The sequence below is a fragment of the Aspergillus pseudonomiae genome (assembly GCF_009193645.1).
Source record: "Aspergillus pseudonomiae strain CBS 119388 unplaced genomic scaffold BDV37scaffold_1, whole genome shotgun sequence".
In the NCBI taxonomy this organism is placed as follows: Eukaryota; Fungi; Ascomycota; class Eurotiomycetes; order Eurotiales; family Aspergillaceae; genus Aspergillus; species Aspergillus pseudonomiae.
The window spans coordinates 1,035,177-1,055,044 of record NW_022475993.1 but is presented as its reverse complement, the minus strand read 5'-3'; the positions used below and the strand labels follow the sequence as shown (position 1 = coordinate 1,055,044).

At 49.0% G+C, this 19,868-nt stretch overlaps 2 protein-coding genes across 2 annotated transcripts; one reads left to right on the top strand and one right to left on the bottom strand.

Moving 5' to 3' along the window:
• Positions 1 to 928: 928 nt before the first annotated feature.
• Positions 929 to 2,996, bottom strand: sidI (putative long-chain-fatty-acid-CoA ligase; the record flags this gene model as incomplete). Its single annotated transcript, XM_032084062.1, has 5 exons — positions 929 to 1,272; positions 1,356 to 1,685; positions 1,759 to 2,138; positions 2,231 to 2,528; positions 2,591 to 2,996. The coding sequence occupies 5 exons, from the start codon at positions 2,994 to 2,996 to the stop codon at positions 929 to 931; spliced, it is 1,758 nt and encodes a 585-aa protein (XP_031947439.1).
• Positions 2,997 to 5,080: 2,084 nt separating this feature from the next.
• On the top strand, positions 5,081 to 19,857 carry sidC (nonribosomal siderophore peptide synthase SidC). The gene is made up of 2 exons (XM_032090631.1): positions 5,081 to 5,792; positions 5,851 to 19,857. Exons 1-2 carry the CDS (start codon positions 5,256 to 5,258, stop codon positions 19,591 to 19,593), a joined length of 14,280 nt encoding a protein of 4,759 aa, XP_031947438.1. The 5' UTR covers positions 5,081 to 5,255; the 3' UTR covers positions 19,594 to 19,857.
• The last annotated feature ends 11 nt before the right edge of the window (positions 19,858 to 19,868 follow it).

The following is a 19,868-nucleotide window of genomic DNA, read 5'->3' as shown; positions in this document are numbered from 1 at the left end:
GAATACGTACTGTGTAATTTTGTGTTCCTGCGGTTAAAGTACAGGGAACTGAATCACTTACTGGACGGTTTCTCATTCTCGGATAAAGTGGATCATATGGTAATATCTTGGCGCTTCTTTGTCTTTTTGTTTTTCGTATTTTTTCTTTTTTTGTTTTTCTTTCTCCCACACACAATCTCTATCTCTCTTTTCCTGTTCGTGGACCGCTGCTCTGTACTACGGACTATACACGAGCCGAGAAAAGCTAAGATCTCCAGAACCAACTAAAATTATCTGATCCGTGATACCAGACTTCATTGTGCGGCAAAAAAATCCAAGGCACAATCGATTCCACACTTAGGTAAGAGATTAAAGAAATAGCCGAGACCGGAGTCAGAATTTTTCTTTTGTATGAAGAAAATGAAGCCCAAGTGGGGGTGGTCAGCGTCGTGTATCGCGCAAGAAATAGTCATGCTCTAAGCCCTAATGAAACTTTCTTGGCGTAATTTCATCTGATTAGATGATTGTCTAATCTGATGCACTTAAACCGTTATCATTGGCATCCATAGCAAATGCCCCCGCCCTCTACCCCCACCTTCTTCTCATATTCCCTCTCTTCTTTCAATTTTTTTTTGCCCGGTACTTTCTCCAAATTTACTCTTGGAAATTGCATTTATGGATCACCCTTCTCGGAGGTTCGAGCGGGGCTTCTGGTTGTGTCATTGGGCCATACGTCCTTACTTCTCCGATTTATTTGCGTTTCCCGATCCAGGCTTCGCTACGGATGATTGCAATCTGAAATCACAATATTGGTGTCTTCGGGCGCGTCTTACCGTCAATATGAATATTATATAGTCTAAAACCGAAAATCAATTGCTCCTAGGGTATTCATCTAGCTATGTACAGCTGTGTATCATTTCAATAGCAAAAGTGCGAGCATAGGGCGAACTCAATTCGTTTTCGCACGCTGCTCCAGAACCTGTGCCGCAGTCTTCCGTAAATCCACCTTCCGGACTTTTCCACTGCCCGTAATTGGGATTGTTCGATCCACACCCTCTTCGCCAAACACGAACACATACTGCGGAGCCTTATGTCGGCCTAATTTCTCCCGTGTCCACACCCGCAACTCCTCGTCCGATGGTCGCTTGTCCTCGTAACCAGGAGCCAGAGCGATGAAAGCCCCGACCACCTCCCCGTACTTGTTGTCTGGAATGCCGATCACCGATGCAACCTCGATGGCTGGGTGGCTTGCCAGTCGCTCTTCGATTTCTAACGGATAGATGTTTTCTCCACCTGTTTGTAAAGAAACACGTACACGGTCAGTCATGACGGTTACTGTAATGTAGGGGAGGTTTGCGGAACGTTAGCCCACGTACCACGTATGATGATGTCTTTGAACCGTCCGGTAATGGTGCAGCGGCCTTGCGCATCGAATATGGCCTCGTCCCCTGTCTTCAGCCACGTGGTGCCGTCGGCGTCGGTGGTTAGGGTTTCGGCTGTCTTGTCGGGGTTGTTCCAGTATCCTTTTGTTAATTGGTAGCCTGCGATGCATAGTTCTCCTCGCTGGCCGACCGGGACGATGCGGCCTTCCGCGTCGATGATCTTCGCTTTCGCATGGGGCATCACTTTGCCCACTGTTCTCAATCGGGTTTCGATGGTGTCGGTCGTGACTGCGTTAAAGCATGTAGGTGACGCTTCCGTGAGACCTATTGATATAAGCATAAATGTTAGTTCGATCCATGTTTATATATGTCGGGATGGTATTGTTTCAACACCCACCGTAGCTGCTCGTGTACTGTGTCATATTCAATTCTTCGAACAACCGTTTCATTAACGGACGGGGAACAGGGGCTCCAGCGATGATTCCAGTGCGTAGGTTGCGTGTGTCGAAGTTCGCCGGTTTGGGTAAGCTTAGGATGGCCTCAAACATAGTCGGGACACCGTGGAGAGCAGTACACTTTTCATCGGAGATCGCGTGGAGAACTGCCTTCGGGTCGAAAGTTTCGCTGGGGAAGACGATCTTCGCCCCATGTGTGACAACAGCTAGCATTCCAAGGACAAGTCCGAAGCAATGGAACAGGGGTGGAGGGCAGCAGAGGATATCGAATGATGTGAGGTCCATACGGTCTCCGATAAAGCGGGAGTTGTTTACCAGATTGCTGGAAACAGAATAGCATTAGCAACATGCAAGCAATGATTATATGTAGCGATCGACGCTGCATCGGACATGATATGTTAGGGGCACACGTACTAATGCGTCAACATGGCAGCTTTAGGGTTTCCGGTTGAGCCACTGGTGAACTGTAGATTGCAAACATCACCCGATGTTAATTGCGCCTGTCGATCCAGCAAGGCATTGCTTGAAGCCGATAGCCCTCTTTCAATGACATTGTTGTATGTAGGGAAATTGGAGTGTTCACCCCGCAAAATGACGATCTCTTCCAGTGCAGCTGATGATCCTTTCCGCTTGGGATGGGGACCCAGATTTGACAGCACCTCCTCTAAATTATGACGACCAATGCAAGGCGTCATAAACAGTATTCGGCAATCTAGATATCAAGATAAGCTCTCAGCATGGAAGTTACATGTCGATCAACCAAGGCGCAAATACCTGTATGTTCGAGAGCATAGTAGAGTTCCGACGGCGTATAAGTATTGTTGAGTACCACTAGAATAGCCCCGACCCGTGCTGCTGCAAAGAAAAGAGAGATGTACTGTTCACAATTGCCGGCCATAATCCCTACACGATCGCCCTTGTGGATACCCATAGCCAATAGGCCTCGAGCCAATCTATCAGCCTCATCGTTCAGGTCGGAGTACGTCCATCGGGTTCCTGTCCAAGGAAACACCAGACACTCGTGTTCTCCATATTGAAGGCTCTGTAGTGCAAGTAACTCTCCGAGGGTGATGTCTAGTAGGGGAGGTTGGGTATCGCCGTAAACAATTGAAAGTTGTTCAGTCGCCTTTGGCGGCTGAAAATGTGACAAAGTCTGCTGCAGACGCCGTGTAGCTGCCATGTCGAATGTGTTTCTAGTGTCGCAGGGTCGGTCCACAGACTAAGAGTTTCTACGAGAGAGCTAGGACGGGGGATATGCCGGTTCATATATATAAGCGTCCTATTCTAGGCTGTAATATACCTCGGGAGTTAATTGTCTTTGCTTGGATCCTTCTGGGCGTTCCATCAAACGCCTCTTCTCATCTCTCGGCACTCAATACCCAAAGTAGCAATGGAGCATGTACTAACTTAGTAAATAGCTCGTTCTTGTCCTTATACTTATCCACCCGGGACCCGTTCCAATCAACAAGGTTGCTCCAAGACCTAGATCTTACGTTTTTCGACCCGGATTTCACCTATGGGCATTACCACATCGCTTGCAGAACTGGGAGACGAAAAAATTCCAGGTCTCAGCCATAGCCTTCCTGTCTCCACTGGTGGCGCACCGGTCTGACAGACTGGTGGGAGGGTCCGGTGTAGCCAATCCGGGTGTTTCAGCGTATCTCACTCGGTTGGGGTAAGATCAGATAACGGCTGCTGTGGACTGAGCTCGGAAATTTTACCATAGCATCCGAGCCGTTAATGAACGAGCACAACTTTCCTACATGACTCAATCTTCATTATTAAAAGTGTCTCGCCTGGAATTTACATTAGGCATTTGACTCATCTTGAAACGTGGCTAGAGGAAAAGCGTGAAATAGGGGGGTTTAGTTATCAGATTAGATCAGTATATATTGACGTAAAAGGCTGTCAGGTCCCGAAAAAATTTATTCCACAAATGCCCTCCAAAATGCCTCGGTCCAGACGGCATACGCAGGCCAATGTTCATCGCAGCAGAGATATTTGTTATTTCCGTCTCATTAATGTGCAGGAGTTAGCCAAGCTAGCCAAGCCAGGACAAGACGCCAGCGCACTCGGCTATAGACTTTTTTGCCGGCTTTCTCTGGTTCCTCGTCAATAAGAAAGCTAAATAAACGAGCAACAGAGAGAAGTAGTCATGAATACTACGCTTGGCAAGAAAGATCGATTGATCGAGAGTCAAAGAACTATCGAGATGCCATGAACTATGACGGATATACCCGCCCTTGCCTATATTGGTTGAACAAAGCAATATCGGATGCTTCCAGGGTCAGCTTGGATTCGGCATTAGTTACTCTAAGCCGCAGGGATCGACCATGTCTTTGTCTTATTGAGGGTAGTTCCTGGCGGGGCCTAGCATCCCGTTTAGAACCAGGCACTCTATTATTATCAACTGCCTTACCCGGCTGCATAGCTTGCAAACGCGTGGTTGAGGTATATATAGTATGAATCATCCACGGCAAATTTCTTGGAACAGCAGCGCTGTGAGATAATAGCACTTTGTCTTTAATTGTGGAACTGGAGACTGGTGTATAGTCGAGCGAACACGTATAAACGCTTTCACCATACCAATGAACTGGACCATTATATGGAGCATCTGACAACCACCCCTGCCATAATCTGTTGTGGAGACTCTTCAGGCAAATGTCATGACTAGGGCAGAAACCTCAGACCCTGTCGGTCGTTGACAGGAATAACTTCTGCATAAGTGCACAAGTCCTAAGGAGCAAAGGCAAGCCATGTAGCCGCACATGGAAAAAGCCTCTTGGAAGATCGACAGATCTAAGAGCACATATTACCCAGGATTGGGTTTCAACTCAGGGCCCTGGCCACAGTCGCCAAATGAAGCCTGTGATAGAATACAATTCGATGAAAGTATTTTCAGCTCGGAGTACTGTCATTAATACAGTACGGCCGATACAATACTAGTGAAAACGGTATGAATCTAATCAGATGATCTAATCAGATAACTCGGCCGATGACCGGAGAGAGTGACTGGCTCGTCCCCACTTCGCGACCGACGGTAAGAGAATCGGGGGAGTGATTGGCGCGTCATCCGCGCAGTGTGGTGTCGCTCTCAACTTTTTGCAAATCCTGCACATCACAATCAATACCATTGTAATTACCGCGGTAGCCCGCTGAGTAACCCCCACTTTGTCATGTTCTGTCCAATGAACTTGTGTGGTGATCCTTTGCGTTCCCACGGATGACGCCGTACGATGGTTCCTGAGTTTGCTGCAGAATGTGGCTTTTTAGCTGCAGTTGCAAGAATATCTTGGTTGCAAATCTTTCCAGCTCCTCTGACTAGCTGTGATTTCCATTTATTTGTACGCGCGCAAGTGCACACTCTTGCTGCAGAAGCAAGACCAGTTTCGCTGAGTTCGCAGGTGAGTAGCCGCAGTGACCCCGCACTACTGAAGCAATGGCAAGCAAAATCACGAGCGATGAGGGGTACGGAAGCTCCGCGGACTCAGTCTGCGAAAAGACCCTTTCCTTGAGCAACAGCGCCTCGACCATAACCATGAACGAAATACTGCCCGTTACCAAGGTTCCAGCCTTGGACACGATCGATCCATACGTTGTCAATAGATCAGCCGAGTGCGCGGTAGCCAGAAGTCCCCCACTTGAGCTATCTTACAGTACGGAATATCAGAACCTCGCCGATGACATCGTCCAGGGCTATGCGCGTTTCATATCTAGCTTCACCGGGCTCGAGGATGTTGCTTTCTTCGTATCCCGCCACTCGCCCTTCGTGTCGGCCACGCAACAGACATGCGGAGTCATTTGCGCCTCCGTGTTTTGCTCCGATGGTGCTGAGCAGCAGAGGGGCGAAGAATGCTGCAAAGTGCGCGAAGTAGATACATGCTACTACAACAAGGACGAGATCCAGTTTTCGTTGACTCTAGGATTGAGCGTCGGACCTGAAAATGGCGAGCTACAACCTAGCGTCCAAGAAAATGTTGGTCTTCTCTAAAGATAGCTTGTGCACTTTACTTAGGTAACTGACGCACCTGTAGGTATTCGGCTTGAATGTTACATCTTCCACGAATGACGGTGTTCTACAAATCGATTTTACCTATCCGACGCAGCTCATTCCGGATACGGCAATCTCTCAACTGTTGAAAACGCTCGCCTCACACCTAGCCGACTCGTCTCCATTCCTTAGCCCCGATATATCCCCTCCTGAGCTTTCGATCATTAATTTCCCTCCACTCATGGTGCCCCCATCCAGGGACACAGAACTGAATGAGGCCGTTGCAGCCGAGAGCTCTAGGCCATCCCTTCTTCACGCTGCTTTTGAGGGCTGGGCCCGTAGAAAGCCTAATACCATAGCGCTTGACTTCATACATTCTTTAGCATCTGCAGAAATACCCGCAGAACACAGCATTTTAACTTACGCCGCTCTTAATACTGCAGCCTCGAACTTGGCCATCCATATCAGGACTCTTTTGTCCGGTCACGATCACTCGGCCAATCATGGGCGCATAATCCCTGTATATATGTCGACGTCCCCTGAACTTTATATTTCCTATCTCGGTGTCCTGAAGGCTGGCTGTGCGTTTTCGCCGATCCCTCAAGATGCCCCCGCACAGCGAGTACAAGAGATCCTCCAAGACATTGGCTCTCCCATTATTCTAGGCAATACACCTGAGCCGTTCCCGATGCCGTGGACCACGGAAACTACAGATGCTAAAACAACCACTCACACATGGGTTGACGTCACGGAAGTGTCTAAGTGGAAAGAGCTACGAGGGGACCAGGTCCCCTCAACAGTTATGTCTGAGCCTCTTGACCAACCGGATATAGATGAAAACCAGACTGCTTATCTCCTGTTCACGAGTGGCTCTACTGGAAAACCCAAGGGCGTTCAAGTTAGCCATTTGGCGGTTACCTGCTCCATCGAGTCTCATGCTACAGCCATCCCGCTACCTGGAGACTCCGTCGGGGACTTCCGTTGGTTCCAGTTCGCGTCTCCCACATTTGATCCATCACTCATGGAAATCTTCGTGACATTGAGCAGTGGTGCTACTCTTTGCTCTGCCTATCGGAGTTTGACATTGACAGACTTGGAAGCAACTATCAATGAAGCAAAAGCAACTGTGATGATGGCCACCCCCAGCTTGGCTGCACTTCTGCGGCCTTCACGTCTGACAACTCTCCAATCTCTCTGGACCATGGGTGAAAAGCTGAATCGAACAGTCATCGAGAACTTTGCTTCCCAACCAAATACCAATGAGGTGAATGGCTCTTCAGGACCTTCAACCATACTGGTTAATGCATATGGTCCCACAGAAGGCGCGATTAACTGCACCTTCCTTGCCCCAGTCGACCGTTCCACTCGTGGTTCAATCATTGGTAAAGCCCTGCCCACGAGTGCAATGTTCATCCTCGATCCGAATACCCATGTCCCAAAGCCGATACCGTCTGGGCTTGCTGGGGAGCTGGCGCTAGGAGGGCCGCAGGTCAGCAAAGGCTATTTGAACCGCCCGGAAGAAACTGCGAAGTCCTTTGTACATAGCCCCGACTTCGGTTATGTCTACCGCACTGGTGATATGGCACGCATTGTTTGGGACGAGACAGGCTCCCAGGTTATTGAGTTCCTTGGCCGTATTACCTCTGATCAGGTAAAGCTCAGTGGTCGCCGCGTGGAACTTGGTGAGATAGAGTCTGTCATCTCCACTGTGAATGGTATTACCGAGGTTGTGGCCGTAGTGTCGAAGCGGGACATGAATGTGCAAGGCAGCGAACAGATCTTTGCGTGCCTAGTAGTGGATAATGCAACCGAAGTAGAAAAGCACGAGATTGTGCGAACCGCCCAAGAGTCGACACAATTGCATCTTGCATCATACATGTGCCCATCGGCGTACGCATTCTTTGACTCTCTACCTAGATCTAGCTCTGGGAAAGTCGACCGCAAAGCCATATCTGCCAAGCTCCAACAGGGTGGTGTGGACTTATTCTCTATCCAGAAACCCAAATCTGAGACGTCCGTTGATGCACAAGACAACTGGGAGGCTACAGATGAACACACACAACGGGTACAACAACTGGTGGTCAATCTTATTGCAGAAACATCCGACGAAGATGTCACCGCAATCAAGCCCGGATCAGATCTTTACTCGCTGGGCATTGACAGTCTCGGTGCGATGCGGCTCCTACAGAAGCTGCGAGACAATTTCATTGAAGGCTTATCTGTAGGGGATGTACTGCGAGCTGAAACACCTAAGACGCTGGTGTCAATGATTGCGAAGCCTCAGTCAACGGCCAATGGTATCGATTCGAACGGCGCTTCTCTAGCTGATAACTCCGCCGAGCTGCTGAGCCAACAGCTTGCGTCGTTCAGTACCAGAAACCAACCTGTATGTGCGGAGAGGCTCGGTCTAACCTCGGATCAGATCCAGAAAGTCTTACCGACCACGGCAACACAATCTGGTATGTTGACCAGCTTTCTGCGCAGCTCAGCTGATACGTCGTTCGAAACGCGCTCGTATATTTATCATTCCGTCCTTCCCCTTGAGGCTGCAGTCGACCTTGACCGTGTACGGAACGCGTGGGACGTTGTTACTGCGAATTATGACTCTTTCCGAACTGTCTTCTGCTGGCTCGACGACGACATGGCACCATTCGCACAGTGTATCCTGGCTGCTGATGCAGTACCAAAGCCAAAGTGGAATGTTTACAACGTCTCTAAGGGCAATTCAGAGAAGGAAACGCTAAACGAGGCTTTACGAGACGCAGAGGAAACTATTAGCTTGAGTACGCCTCCATGGAAGTTGTCTCTGATCACATCCCCTCAAAGAACACTCATAATCTTGAGCATGTTTCATGGAATCTTTGATGGTGGCTCATTGCAACTACTTCTTCAGGACGTGTCTTTGGTTTATGGCAATAAAGCTATGGCGAGCCGAACATCATTGGAGCATATTGTACAACATCACTTTGGCGCTGACCATACAGCAACATCTAAATTCTGGAACGAACATTTGGAGCACTACTCACCGATTTCTTTTCCTTCCGTCACGCCTTATCGGGCTCCCTCAGTGAAAGCGGCCGATTGCGTGGAAATCACCTCACACATCAGCTACGACCGGTTGAAAAGGCAGTCTAAAACCATCGGCGCAACCCCACTCTCAGTGCTACAGGCAGCTTGGGGCTCTGTCCTCTTGGCCTACACTGGGACCCCAGACCAAGATGTTGTGATGGGCAGCGTAGTTTCTGGGCGGTTGGATCCCGACTCAGAAATATGTATTGGCCCAACCTTTACCACTGTTCCTGTGCGACTCGCTCTGAACCTAATCCCACAGGATGCCACTGGCACTCGGACGAACAGATCTGTCGCCCGTTACCTGTCATCTTTAAATGCCAAGACATTATCTTATCTGCAACCGCGCTTGGGGTCCCTGGTCACAGGAGATGGTCGATTACCATATGACACGCTTGTGGCATATCAGGACTTCAGTGCTGGATCAAGCACCAGTGGGCTTTGGAGCTCAATAGACCACCCACCAATGGGGAATGACTTTGCTGTGATGATTGAAGTCTGGCCTGGAGCCAATTCATCTTTGACCTTCCGTGCCAGTTTCAATCATGCTCTGCTTGACTCTGAATCAGCTGAGGTCATGCTGAGACAAATGGTTGATATCGTTGCGTTCATACTTGAAACACCAGAAGGAAACTTTTTAGATTCCCCATCCCAGACCCAAGTCGAACTGAAGTCGATTTTCAATCCTACATCAATCATTGCTCCAGAGGTGTCAGAGGGCGCGCTAATCCATTCTCGATTTGAAGAACATGCAGAATCACATCCCGAAGACATCGCATTGATATTCAAGGGCGACTTGGATGACGACAGCAACCCATGTAATATATCATGGACCTATGGAGAGCTCAACGCCATAGCCGATGGTCTTGCTGAGAATCTGCTTCAGGTTACCGGTCCGCTGACAAACACCCCTGTTCCCATATGCATTGAGAAAAGCCCGGCCATGTATGTGGCTATTTTGGGAATTCTCAAAGCAGGCGGTGCCTGGTGTCCGATTGACACCCTTTCTCCTGCCCAGCGTCGCCATGACTTGATTGCGCGGACTGGCGCCAAAGTTCTTCTCGTGTCTAGTAACGATGGTGATCAACCCGAAGGGTCCATCCCAGCTGGGGTTGATATCATCGATGTTAGCCGATTCACCGTGAATACCTCTAAGTCAAACAGCATGGGAAGGCCCAGTACTAAGCAAAGAACAAGCCCAGATTGTATGGCATATCTCATCTGGACCAGTGGCACAACAGGCGCACCCAAGGGTGTTCCCATCAAACATTCTGCCGCGGTCTCTTGTATGAAATCTCTTAGCAAGGATATTCCTACAGACGTACAAGGTGGCGTCGTTCGCTGCATGCAGTTCTCACAGTATACCTTCGATGTGTCAATCCAAGACATCTTCTATGCCTGGAGTCTTGGAGGAGTTCTCATCTCCGCTACAAGAGAGATAATGTTGGGCTCTTTCTCTAAACTCGCGAACATCACCAAGGCTACTCATGCGCACCTCACTCCAGCATTTTCAGCAGGTGTTCCTAGGAAGAGCTGTGAAACGCTTGAAGTGATTACTATGATTGGTGAGAAGCTGACCCAGCCAGTCGCTGATGATTGGGGCACTGATATGCGCGCCTTCAACACATATGGGCCTGCCGAAGTAACCATTGTTTCCACAATCAGGGAGTTCGGAAATGAGCACAAGAACATCAAAAGCGCCAATATTGGCTGGCCCATGGATACTGTGTCTGTTTTCGTGACAAAGAATCAGCGAATGGTAATGAAAAATGCAGTTGGCGAGTTAGCATTGGGTGGACCCCAGCTTTCCCCTGGCTATCTGAATCAAGAGGACGTCACAAAAGCAAAGTACGTTTGGAACGAGGAAGCCTCACAGACACTCTATTACACCGGTGACTTGGTGCGCATGCTTGCTGATGGCTCTCTTGAGTATCTCAACCGTGTCGATGACCTGGTCAAGCTCGGTGGTATTAGAGTTGAGCTTAGCGAAATCAGTTTCTCCCTTGATGGCTGCCATCCTTGTGTTGAGAATATTGAAACACTCATCCTCAGTCGTTCCGATAGACCTACGAAGGTGGTTGTTGCCTTCCTTTCTGCACCTGAAGCTGCATCTGCCGATGATGACAAGTTGTTGATACTCAACAGTACGGCACTTGATATAGCTCGTGCTGCCAGTGACAAAGCCCACTCGGTCCTTCCTGATCATATGATCCCGTCTGTGTACTTGATTGTGAAAAACATTCCAAGAACACCATCTGCCAAGACTGACCGTCGGGCTCTGCAAGCCGCATATGAAGCTATTGACATCGACAGTTGGGAAGGCCAGCTGAACCCTGACAATACGGATTCTGCCAAAGAGGCAGAAAATGACGCAGACGCCACCGCAAGCTCAAATATAATCGATATGATCGCATCGCTGGCCAACATCTCGTCCTCAATCATTACCAAGGCCAGTAGACTTGGAAGTCTGGGTATAGATTCAATCCGCGCCATTCGCCTGGCCTCCAGGCTCAAAGAAGCTGGCTACCAACTGTCTGTTGTCGAAGTACTGAACTGTGTCACCGTACAAGATTTGGTGAGGTTAGCGTCTTCTAGCAAAGCTGCCACTGCCTCCTCAGATACATTTGACCTGGAGAAGTTCAATCTGACATGGCATGTGTTGGCTGCCAAGCAGATACACGAGGATTTCTTCACTGTACGCGCTACTACAATTCAGGAAAGTTTGCTCAGTGAGACAATGGGTACATACGACATGTACTGGAGCAATCATTTCTTCTCACTTGACCCCTCTGTGTCGCTTGACGGACTAAAGCAGGCTTGGCTTGCAGTTTGCCAAAAAACGGAAGCACTAAGGACTGGATACATTCCTGTGGCTGAGGTGGCTAGTACTTGTCATGATAATTTCGACTTTTCTATCCTGCAGCTCATTTACAACTTGCCTGCCTTGGATTGGGAAGTGCGCAACTGTACTGAAGATGATTGGGTAGCGCTGCGTGACCATCGAATTGAGACAATCATGAAAAAACACCAAACTACTTATTTCAGCTATCCACCGTGGGCTGTTACTGTGTTCGATAAGGGTAATGAAAGGGTCATGGTTCTTACAATACACCATTCTATCCACGATGGCCCTTCTCTTGGTCTAATCATGGATGATGTGCAATCTGCTTACATGCACAAGCCGCCCTTGAGACATCAGCTTAGCAGTGCGCTTTCCATCGTTCTTCCGAACGAAGTGAAGAGCGCAGAGACCTGCAACTTTTGGCAATCCGAGTTAGAGAGGTTTTCAGAGCTGGACACTCCAGTGTGGCCTGACCTTACTGGCAAAAAGGTAGATCCTGGAGTTGAACAAGAATTTAATCTCATCTCAGAGGAAGTTCCATTGACGGAGAAGGTTTCAGAGCTTCAATCAGCTGCGGCTCAACTCGGAGTGGCATCTATTGCCTCTATCATACGAGCAGCATGGGGCTATGTTTCACTTTGCTATCTTGGAATACCAGCAACCGTTTTTGCAGAAACTCTCTCCGACCGTGTGTTGCACCCTGATCTAGAGGATGCAATTGGCCCATTGATCTCTGTTGTCCCCATACCTTTCCACCCACAGGGAAGCGCGCGCGAATTTCTTGCAGAGCAACATCGGATCTCGGTACAATCTTGGAAGCATCGCCATATTCACGCTCGTGATGTGCGAAGGATGCTAAACCGGCCAAGAGGAGAGGCTTTATACCCAGCTGTTTTCAACTTCCATGTGGCAACTGAATCGAACGGCCCTTCTCAGTCCCAAATCTGGCAGGAGCTAGAAGACCAAATTGGCTTACACGTGGAGCACCCTATGGCCTTCAATGTTTTCCAACGTGCAGACGGCGCTATTGTCTTGGAGGCATCCTCGGATAGCCGCCTGATGAGCCGAGAGCAGCTGTCTCTTTTTGTCCGTCAGGTTGACGGCTTTGTCACTTCTATGTTGGCGTTTCCCGACAAACAATTAGCAGACCTCGTGCACCACCTTCCAACAGCCTTGAAGTCTATTTCCACTAGACCTGTTCCCGAGTCTGTTCGTGATTCGGTTCATACCAGTCCAACCTATTGGTTGGAGAAGAATGCGCGCGAGCACCCGGAATGGACAGCTGTTGAGGTCGCAAGTGACATAGCTCCTGAAGGAATTGTTAAGGAAGCGTGGACCTACGAGACGCTCAACACAAAGGCGAACCGTGTGGCAGCCTACATTGCCTCCCAAGGGCATAAGAACAGAATGATCGGCGTTTGCTGTGGGCGAAACCTTCCTTCATATCCAATAATCGTTGGCATCTTCAAGTCTGGAAATGGTTATCTTCCGATAGACGAGGGCCTTCCAGACGAACGTAAAGCATTCTTGACTGAGGATGCTGATTGTCCCATTGTTTTCACCGAGACCCAATTTTCGCAGTCATTCTCCCGAGTCCCTGAAGCATGTCGTGTCATTTGCGTCGACGACTTTGGTTTCCAGGAATTGGTGGAAACAATGCCCGCTGAGGACCGGGATTACCAGTCTCATCCAGACGATGTCGCCTATCTTCTTTTTACATCCGGTTCAACTGGTAAACCGAAAGGCGTCATGGTCACCCGGGGCAATCTTTCATCGTTTATCGAGTCATTCGGAGAGTTCTGCATCAAAGCAGCTCCTGGTACACTGACTCTAGGTGGCACTGGTAGGTATCTTGCACAAGCCAGTAGAGCCTTTGATCCTCATCTTCTAGAAATGTTCTTCCCGTGGCGCCAAGGAATGACAACGGCGACTGCTCCTAGAGCTATGATCTTGAATGACATCAAAACAACACTTTCAAAATGGGAGATAACACATGCAAGCTTCGTGCCGTCAATGGTGGATCAATCAGATACACGGCCAGAGGACTGTCCCAAGCTACAATATATGACGGTCGGCGGCGAGAAAATATCCAAGAAGGTATTGGATACATGGGCCGATTCTCACATTGCGCTTGTAAATGCATATGGTCCGACTGAGGTGACAATTGGCTGTACTTTCGCTCATGTTAGGAGGCAGACAAACATGCGGAACATTGGACCACCGTTGAGTGCTTGTGCCTGCCATGTCATGATTCCCGGTACAGATACCTATGCCCTCCGAGGTCAAACTGGAGAGCTGGTCTTTAGTGGCGATCTTGTTGGAAAAGGATACCTTAACAGACCCGATGCCACTGGATTTGTGACGGGGCCTAATGGAGAGAGAATGTACCGAACTGGTGATATAGGCCGTCTGATGCCAGACGATTCAGTGGAGTATCTGGGCCGTGGTGACGATCAAACCAAAATCAGGGGCCAAAGGTTGGAGCTCGGAGAGGTGTCCGAAGTGCTGCGCTCATCTTCGGCCGTTCCCATTACTGTTGTCACAACAGTTGTCAAACATCCAGGTCTCGCCAGAGCGCAGCTTATATCTTTCATCACACGGTCGGATGCTCGTCGCCACCAGCCGGATGAGAGCGTGGCCTTTGTCCAGTCTGATTTCGCAACATTGGGCAAGGAACTCCAGGATATCCTCAAAAAGAAGCTGCCAGCATATATGGTTCCTGAGCTTATCCTACCCATAACGTATATCCCGAAGGCACCGATGTCTGGGAAAGCGAACCTCAAGGAACTGCATGCTCTGTTCACAAACTTACCACTTGCGGCTGTTCTCCAGGGAAACAATGCGATCAATAAAGATGGCAGCGCCGTCAGTCGACCCCTGACTGCTGATGAGGAGGCTGTTGTGGAGGAGGTCTGTACCGTTATATCTACAGACCGTTCCAACATTGGTCCAATGACAAATATCTTTGAGGTTGGCCTAGACAGTCTGAGCGCCATAGGCCTCTCTATCAAACTCAGAAAGATTGGATACCAAGCGACAGTCGCTCTTGTCATGAGCAACCCAGTTATTGAACAACTTGCCCGTCTTCCAAGAAACGCCTCGCCGTCAAATGGACAAGATTCGTTGTCGAATACACGCCAAAGGCTTCTTGACATAGAATCTCAGTACAGAAAAAGCTCCCCTGCTGGAGTCGACCTGTCTCGAGTTGCTTCTGTGCGTCCTTGTCTGCCCCTCCAAGAAGGCTTGGTAGCCCGCTCCATCAATAGCGATGGGGACCAACTCTATGTTAATCATGTTATTCTTCAACTTGGAAAGATCGATGTAGCGCAGTTGATGTCAGCATGGCAAACAGTGGTCAATGACAATGACATCTTGAGAACTGCTTTTGCTTCGTTGGACAAGGAAATGGTCCAGGTAGTCTTCTCTCCTGACTCCAGCCAGCTTCGCTGGACCGAAAAAGAATATCGCACCCTTGAAGAATCGATCGAGAGGTCCAAACTACAACAGGAGGGAGTCACTCAAGACATCATTTCGAACATCTCCAGCACACCTCCTGTGCGCTTCCATCTTGCAAAGAGCTCTGAAACCAAGGAACCACTCGCTCTCTTCATCTCCATCCACCACGCTCTCTACGATGGCGAGTCTTTCTCAATGTTGATGGATGATGTTACTTCTCATTATACAGAGCACCCAGTTCCAGAGAGAGGTTTACCGTTGACGTTCATTGAACATGTTTATGGTCAAGACTTAGAGAAGGCAAAGAAGCACTGGACTGAGTATCTGTCCGGTTGCCACCCGACAATTTTCTGCGAAGATCCTAGTGTCATGGAACTTCCAACTTCTGCGCACAAGCAACTTGGTAGCAAATTGTCAGCCTTGGAGCGCCGATCAGCGAGTCTCCAAACAACGGTCCCATCCTTGATACAGGCTATATTTGCACTTCTGTTGGCCGATACAGTAGGCGCCTCAGATGTAACATATGGACTTGTGCTCTCTGGTCGCGCTTTATCTGTGCCTGGAGCAGACTCAGTCCTACTTCCCTGCATCACTACAATTCCCAGTCGTCTTGATACGGACGGTATGGACACTGTTACTGACGTAATCGAGGCTGTCCAAAGATCGACTGTCAGGTCGCTTGATTACCAGCATACTTCCCTGAGACATATACAGCGCTGGATAAACTCCCAAACTCCTCTCTTTGATTGCCTCTTCTCCTACATCAGGGCTACTGAGCCAGAAAGACATAGTCTCTGGAAGGAGCTTGACAGCCACATGCCTGCTGAATATCCACTTGCAGTTGAAGTCGAGGCGAACCATGCTACTGACACGGTCAATCTACACTGCCTCTTTTCCCCATTGTTTGGCACTCTATATAATGGAGAGGAGTTCCTCGAAAAGATGGATGCTGTACTCGCAAGTGTCGCGTCAGGCGAAAGTGTCTCTTTGGATAGTTTCAATCTTCCTCGAGTGGAAGATTCTGGGCCACGTTCATCTGCTATTAAATGGGATGAGACCACATGGTCCAATACAGAAACTGCGATTCAAGGTCTTGTTGCTGCTTTCTGTGGCTTGAGTTTGGCAGATGTCACCAAGGGAGCCTCCTTCTTGAGTCTAGGAATTGACTCTGTTACAGCCATCCAATTCGCACGCAAGCTGCGTGAGTCAGGCCTCAATGCTTCCTCGTCTGATGTCATGCGCTTCTCTTGTGTTGGTGCATTAGCTAGACACATTGAGCAATCTTCTCTCCCTCAGCCCACAACGAACGGCGAACAGGTTAACGGAACAACGCATATTCCTCTTGATGTTTACCAGAAGCATGTCCGTCTCTTAGGTGATAATGATTCCGTCGAATCCATGTTTGAATGTACACCTCTACAAGCAGGCATGATCACACAAACACTAGCCTCTTCCGGGCAGGTCTATGTTAATCCTCATCCTATCCGCCTCAACGACTCTGTGGATACTAACAGATTACGGGATGCGGTTCAAGAAATAATCAAGAGAAACAATATCCTGCGTACTTCATTCCATCTGATAGGGGAGCTTAGCTCTTCTTGGATCGGTGCTGTACATGCACAGCCCCCTCTTGAATGGCAAGAGCTGACTTTACCATCTGACTGTGACGTTCTTTCTAAGGTCAACGCACTCTTCTCCTTTGGAGAAGAGTCCTCCTTTGAGGTTCCCCCAATCCGCTCTGTTCTAGTTAACCAGCCTGATGGAAGACTTTTGATCGTCGTCATGCACCATTCTCTATACGACGGTGCTTCCCTGCCATTCTTCTTCGAGGACCTCGCCATTACATACAATGGTGAGCGTCCGTCAGAGAGACCACAGTTCTCAGAAACAGTCAGGCATGTATTGAACGGACAAGATGAGGCCTGCGACTTTTGGGGCCGTAAGCTACAGGATTATGAAGCTGTCGAGCTTCCTCAGCTGCCGTCTTCTGAATCTTTGGATCGCATGTTCCTCTCAGACAGTCGTGTTGATCTTGACCTGCCGGTTATTATTGACGCCTGCAAAAGGATGGAGGTCACTGTACAAAGCGTGGCTATCTTAGCATACGCCAAGGCCCTTGCACGCCTTATTGGGAAACGTGACATCGCATTTGGACAAGTTCTTGCAGGCCGGTCAGTGCCAGGAACCGAACGTACTTTTGGCCCGCTGTTCAACACTGTAGCTCAAAGAGTGACCTTTGAGCCAAAATTCCTGAGCAATAGGGCTATGGCATTGCGGCTGCAACAACTCACAACTGAAGCACAAGAATATCAGCACGCGCCTCTGAGAGTTGTACAAAACTCTCTGAGAAAGGCTAATACGCTGAAGGCCACTTCGCTCTTCGATACACTCTTCGTCTTCCAGAAGAGCGCAGACTTTGCTGGCAGCATACTTGAGGAGCAACAGATTTGGAAGCCGTACGAAACAGACGACTATGCTGCTCAAGCCGAGTATAAGCTGAACGTGGAAGTTGACCATGGGCAAAAGGGAATTGCAGTCAATGCCAACTGCAACGGGCAATATATGTCACAAATGGCTCTCGATAGCTTCATCAACGATTTCACAACAGCCTTCAAAGATATCATCCAGCACCCAACCAGGTGCGTCACAGTCGTACCTGAGCATCTTGGAGAACTGCCTCTCAGACTGTCCTTGGAAACTTCTGAAGAAAACCTGGTAGAAGCCTCCAGTGCGCCTCCGCACGAAGCCACCGTTAAATCTGTGCTAGCAGATGTTTCTGGTGTGCCAGTCGACAGCATTAACGCCAGTACTAGCATCTTCAGTATTGGGTTAGACTCCTTGTCGGCAATTCGCATTGCTTCTGTCTGTCGATCGAAGGGGCTGAAGGCGGGTGTAGCCGATATTCTCCAAGGCAACACTCTTCGTGGAATCAGTCAACGTATCCGGCCTATAACAGAACAGGCAGTCAAGCCCCAAGGTGCCATTATCAAGGACTACGATCAAGTTGAGAACACAGTTTTGAAACAGCTGGGCTTGAATAAGGATTCTATTGAAACCATTCTTCCATGTCTCGGTGGTCAGTACTATCACCTCGTGAGCTGGTTGAAGTCTGGACGGAAGCTGTTCGAACCGGCCTGGCCATACTTTACTACGGAACGCATCAATGCCGAAATGCTTGAAGAAGCATGGTATCAACTTCGTCAAAGGCATCCAATGCTAAGAACTTGCTTCGCAGCTATTTCTTCTTCCGAAGCTGTCCAGGTCGTCATGAAGCACGCTGTGCGTGATGGTGAAACTTTCAAGGTCATTGAGTCCTCTGATTCCATAGAAGAGGCTGCAAAGGCACAGTCAAAGGCAGAGGCTTTAAAGCCTTCTTCGCTCTTTGTTCCCCCTGTACGACTACGCCTCATAAAGGCCAGCGACAAAGACGGAATCCTTGTCCTAGTCAACCACGCTGCATACGATGCATGGACAATGCCACTGTTCGTTTCAGAGCTTGGAAAGCTCTACCACGGTCAGCCATTGGACTCAGACCCTGACTTCCCTTCCTTTGTCGACTACTCAGTTCGTTCTCTCCGTGAAGTTGATGAGAAAGCATACTGGACCTCAGCCCTCGGCTCAGGTACGCGCACCGTCATCAACTCTAAGCAGGAAGCCGGCCAAGTCCCAGATCAACTATTCATCGGAGCTTGGGAAAAAGTCAAGAACGTATCCCATATGGAAAACACATGCCGCTCCGTCGGCCTGAGTCTCCAAGCCGTGGTCCTTCTGGCTGTTGCTCGCACCCTTGCGCGGGCAACAGGATCAACAAGCCCAACCATGGGTCTATACCAAACCGGTCGCTCTGCCTCATTCCCCAACATTGAAAAGCTCTCCGGTCCTTGTCTAAACGTCAACCCATTCACTATCTCCGACGTCATCTCTGACGGCTCGGAGCCCCACCTCCTGGACAAAGCCCGCGCGGTTCAATCTTCCCTTGCAGAACGCGTCTCATTCGAGCAAAGCTCACTGCAGGACGTCCTCCGCTGGGTTGATGCTCAACAATCTGGATCGCCATGGTTCAATACCTGGGTCAACCTCCTCTGGATGCAGGGTTCCATTCCATCAGGTAATGATGCCTCGCCAGATGCAGACGTCAACGACAAGGCCGAGGTCTTCTTGCCTCTTCGCATCGGTGTCCCCACGGACTTTATTCCCGATGAGCCTCTGCCTGGTCTGGAGGCGACCTCCGTGTCTGCCTTAGATACTTCTCTTCTGCCAGATGAGAACGTATACATCGATATCGGTCCTGACCCGAAGACTGATACCATTGGATTCGGTGTTCGTGTCGAAGGAGGTTGTCTTTCTGAGGAGGAAGTCAATAAACTTGTGTCTGATATCGGGGCTGAGATTGAAGGGATCGTTTCGTCGTTGCATTGATACAGAGCGACCAAGAAAAAAAAAAAAAACTTAAAAAAAAAAAAAAAAGGAAAGAAAGAAAGATAGAAAGAAAGAAAAAAGAAAAAACAAGTTGGTATGAGGCAGGATTCCTCGTTTTGGATACGTTTGCATATTTTTGGCTACATCATAGACATTTTTTGCTATATGTGCATTGCTAGATTTTGATTTCTGTTCATTTCATGTTTGTCGATCGTTTGTATATACTCAATTATTTTGACGGTTCAATCTATTTTTCGTTCAAAAATTTGGATCCT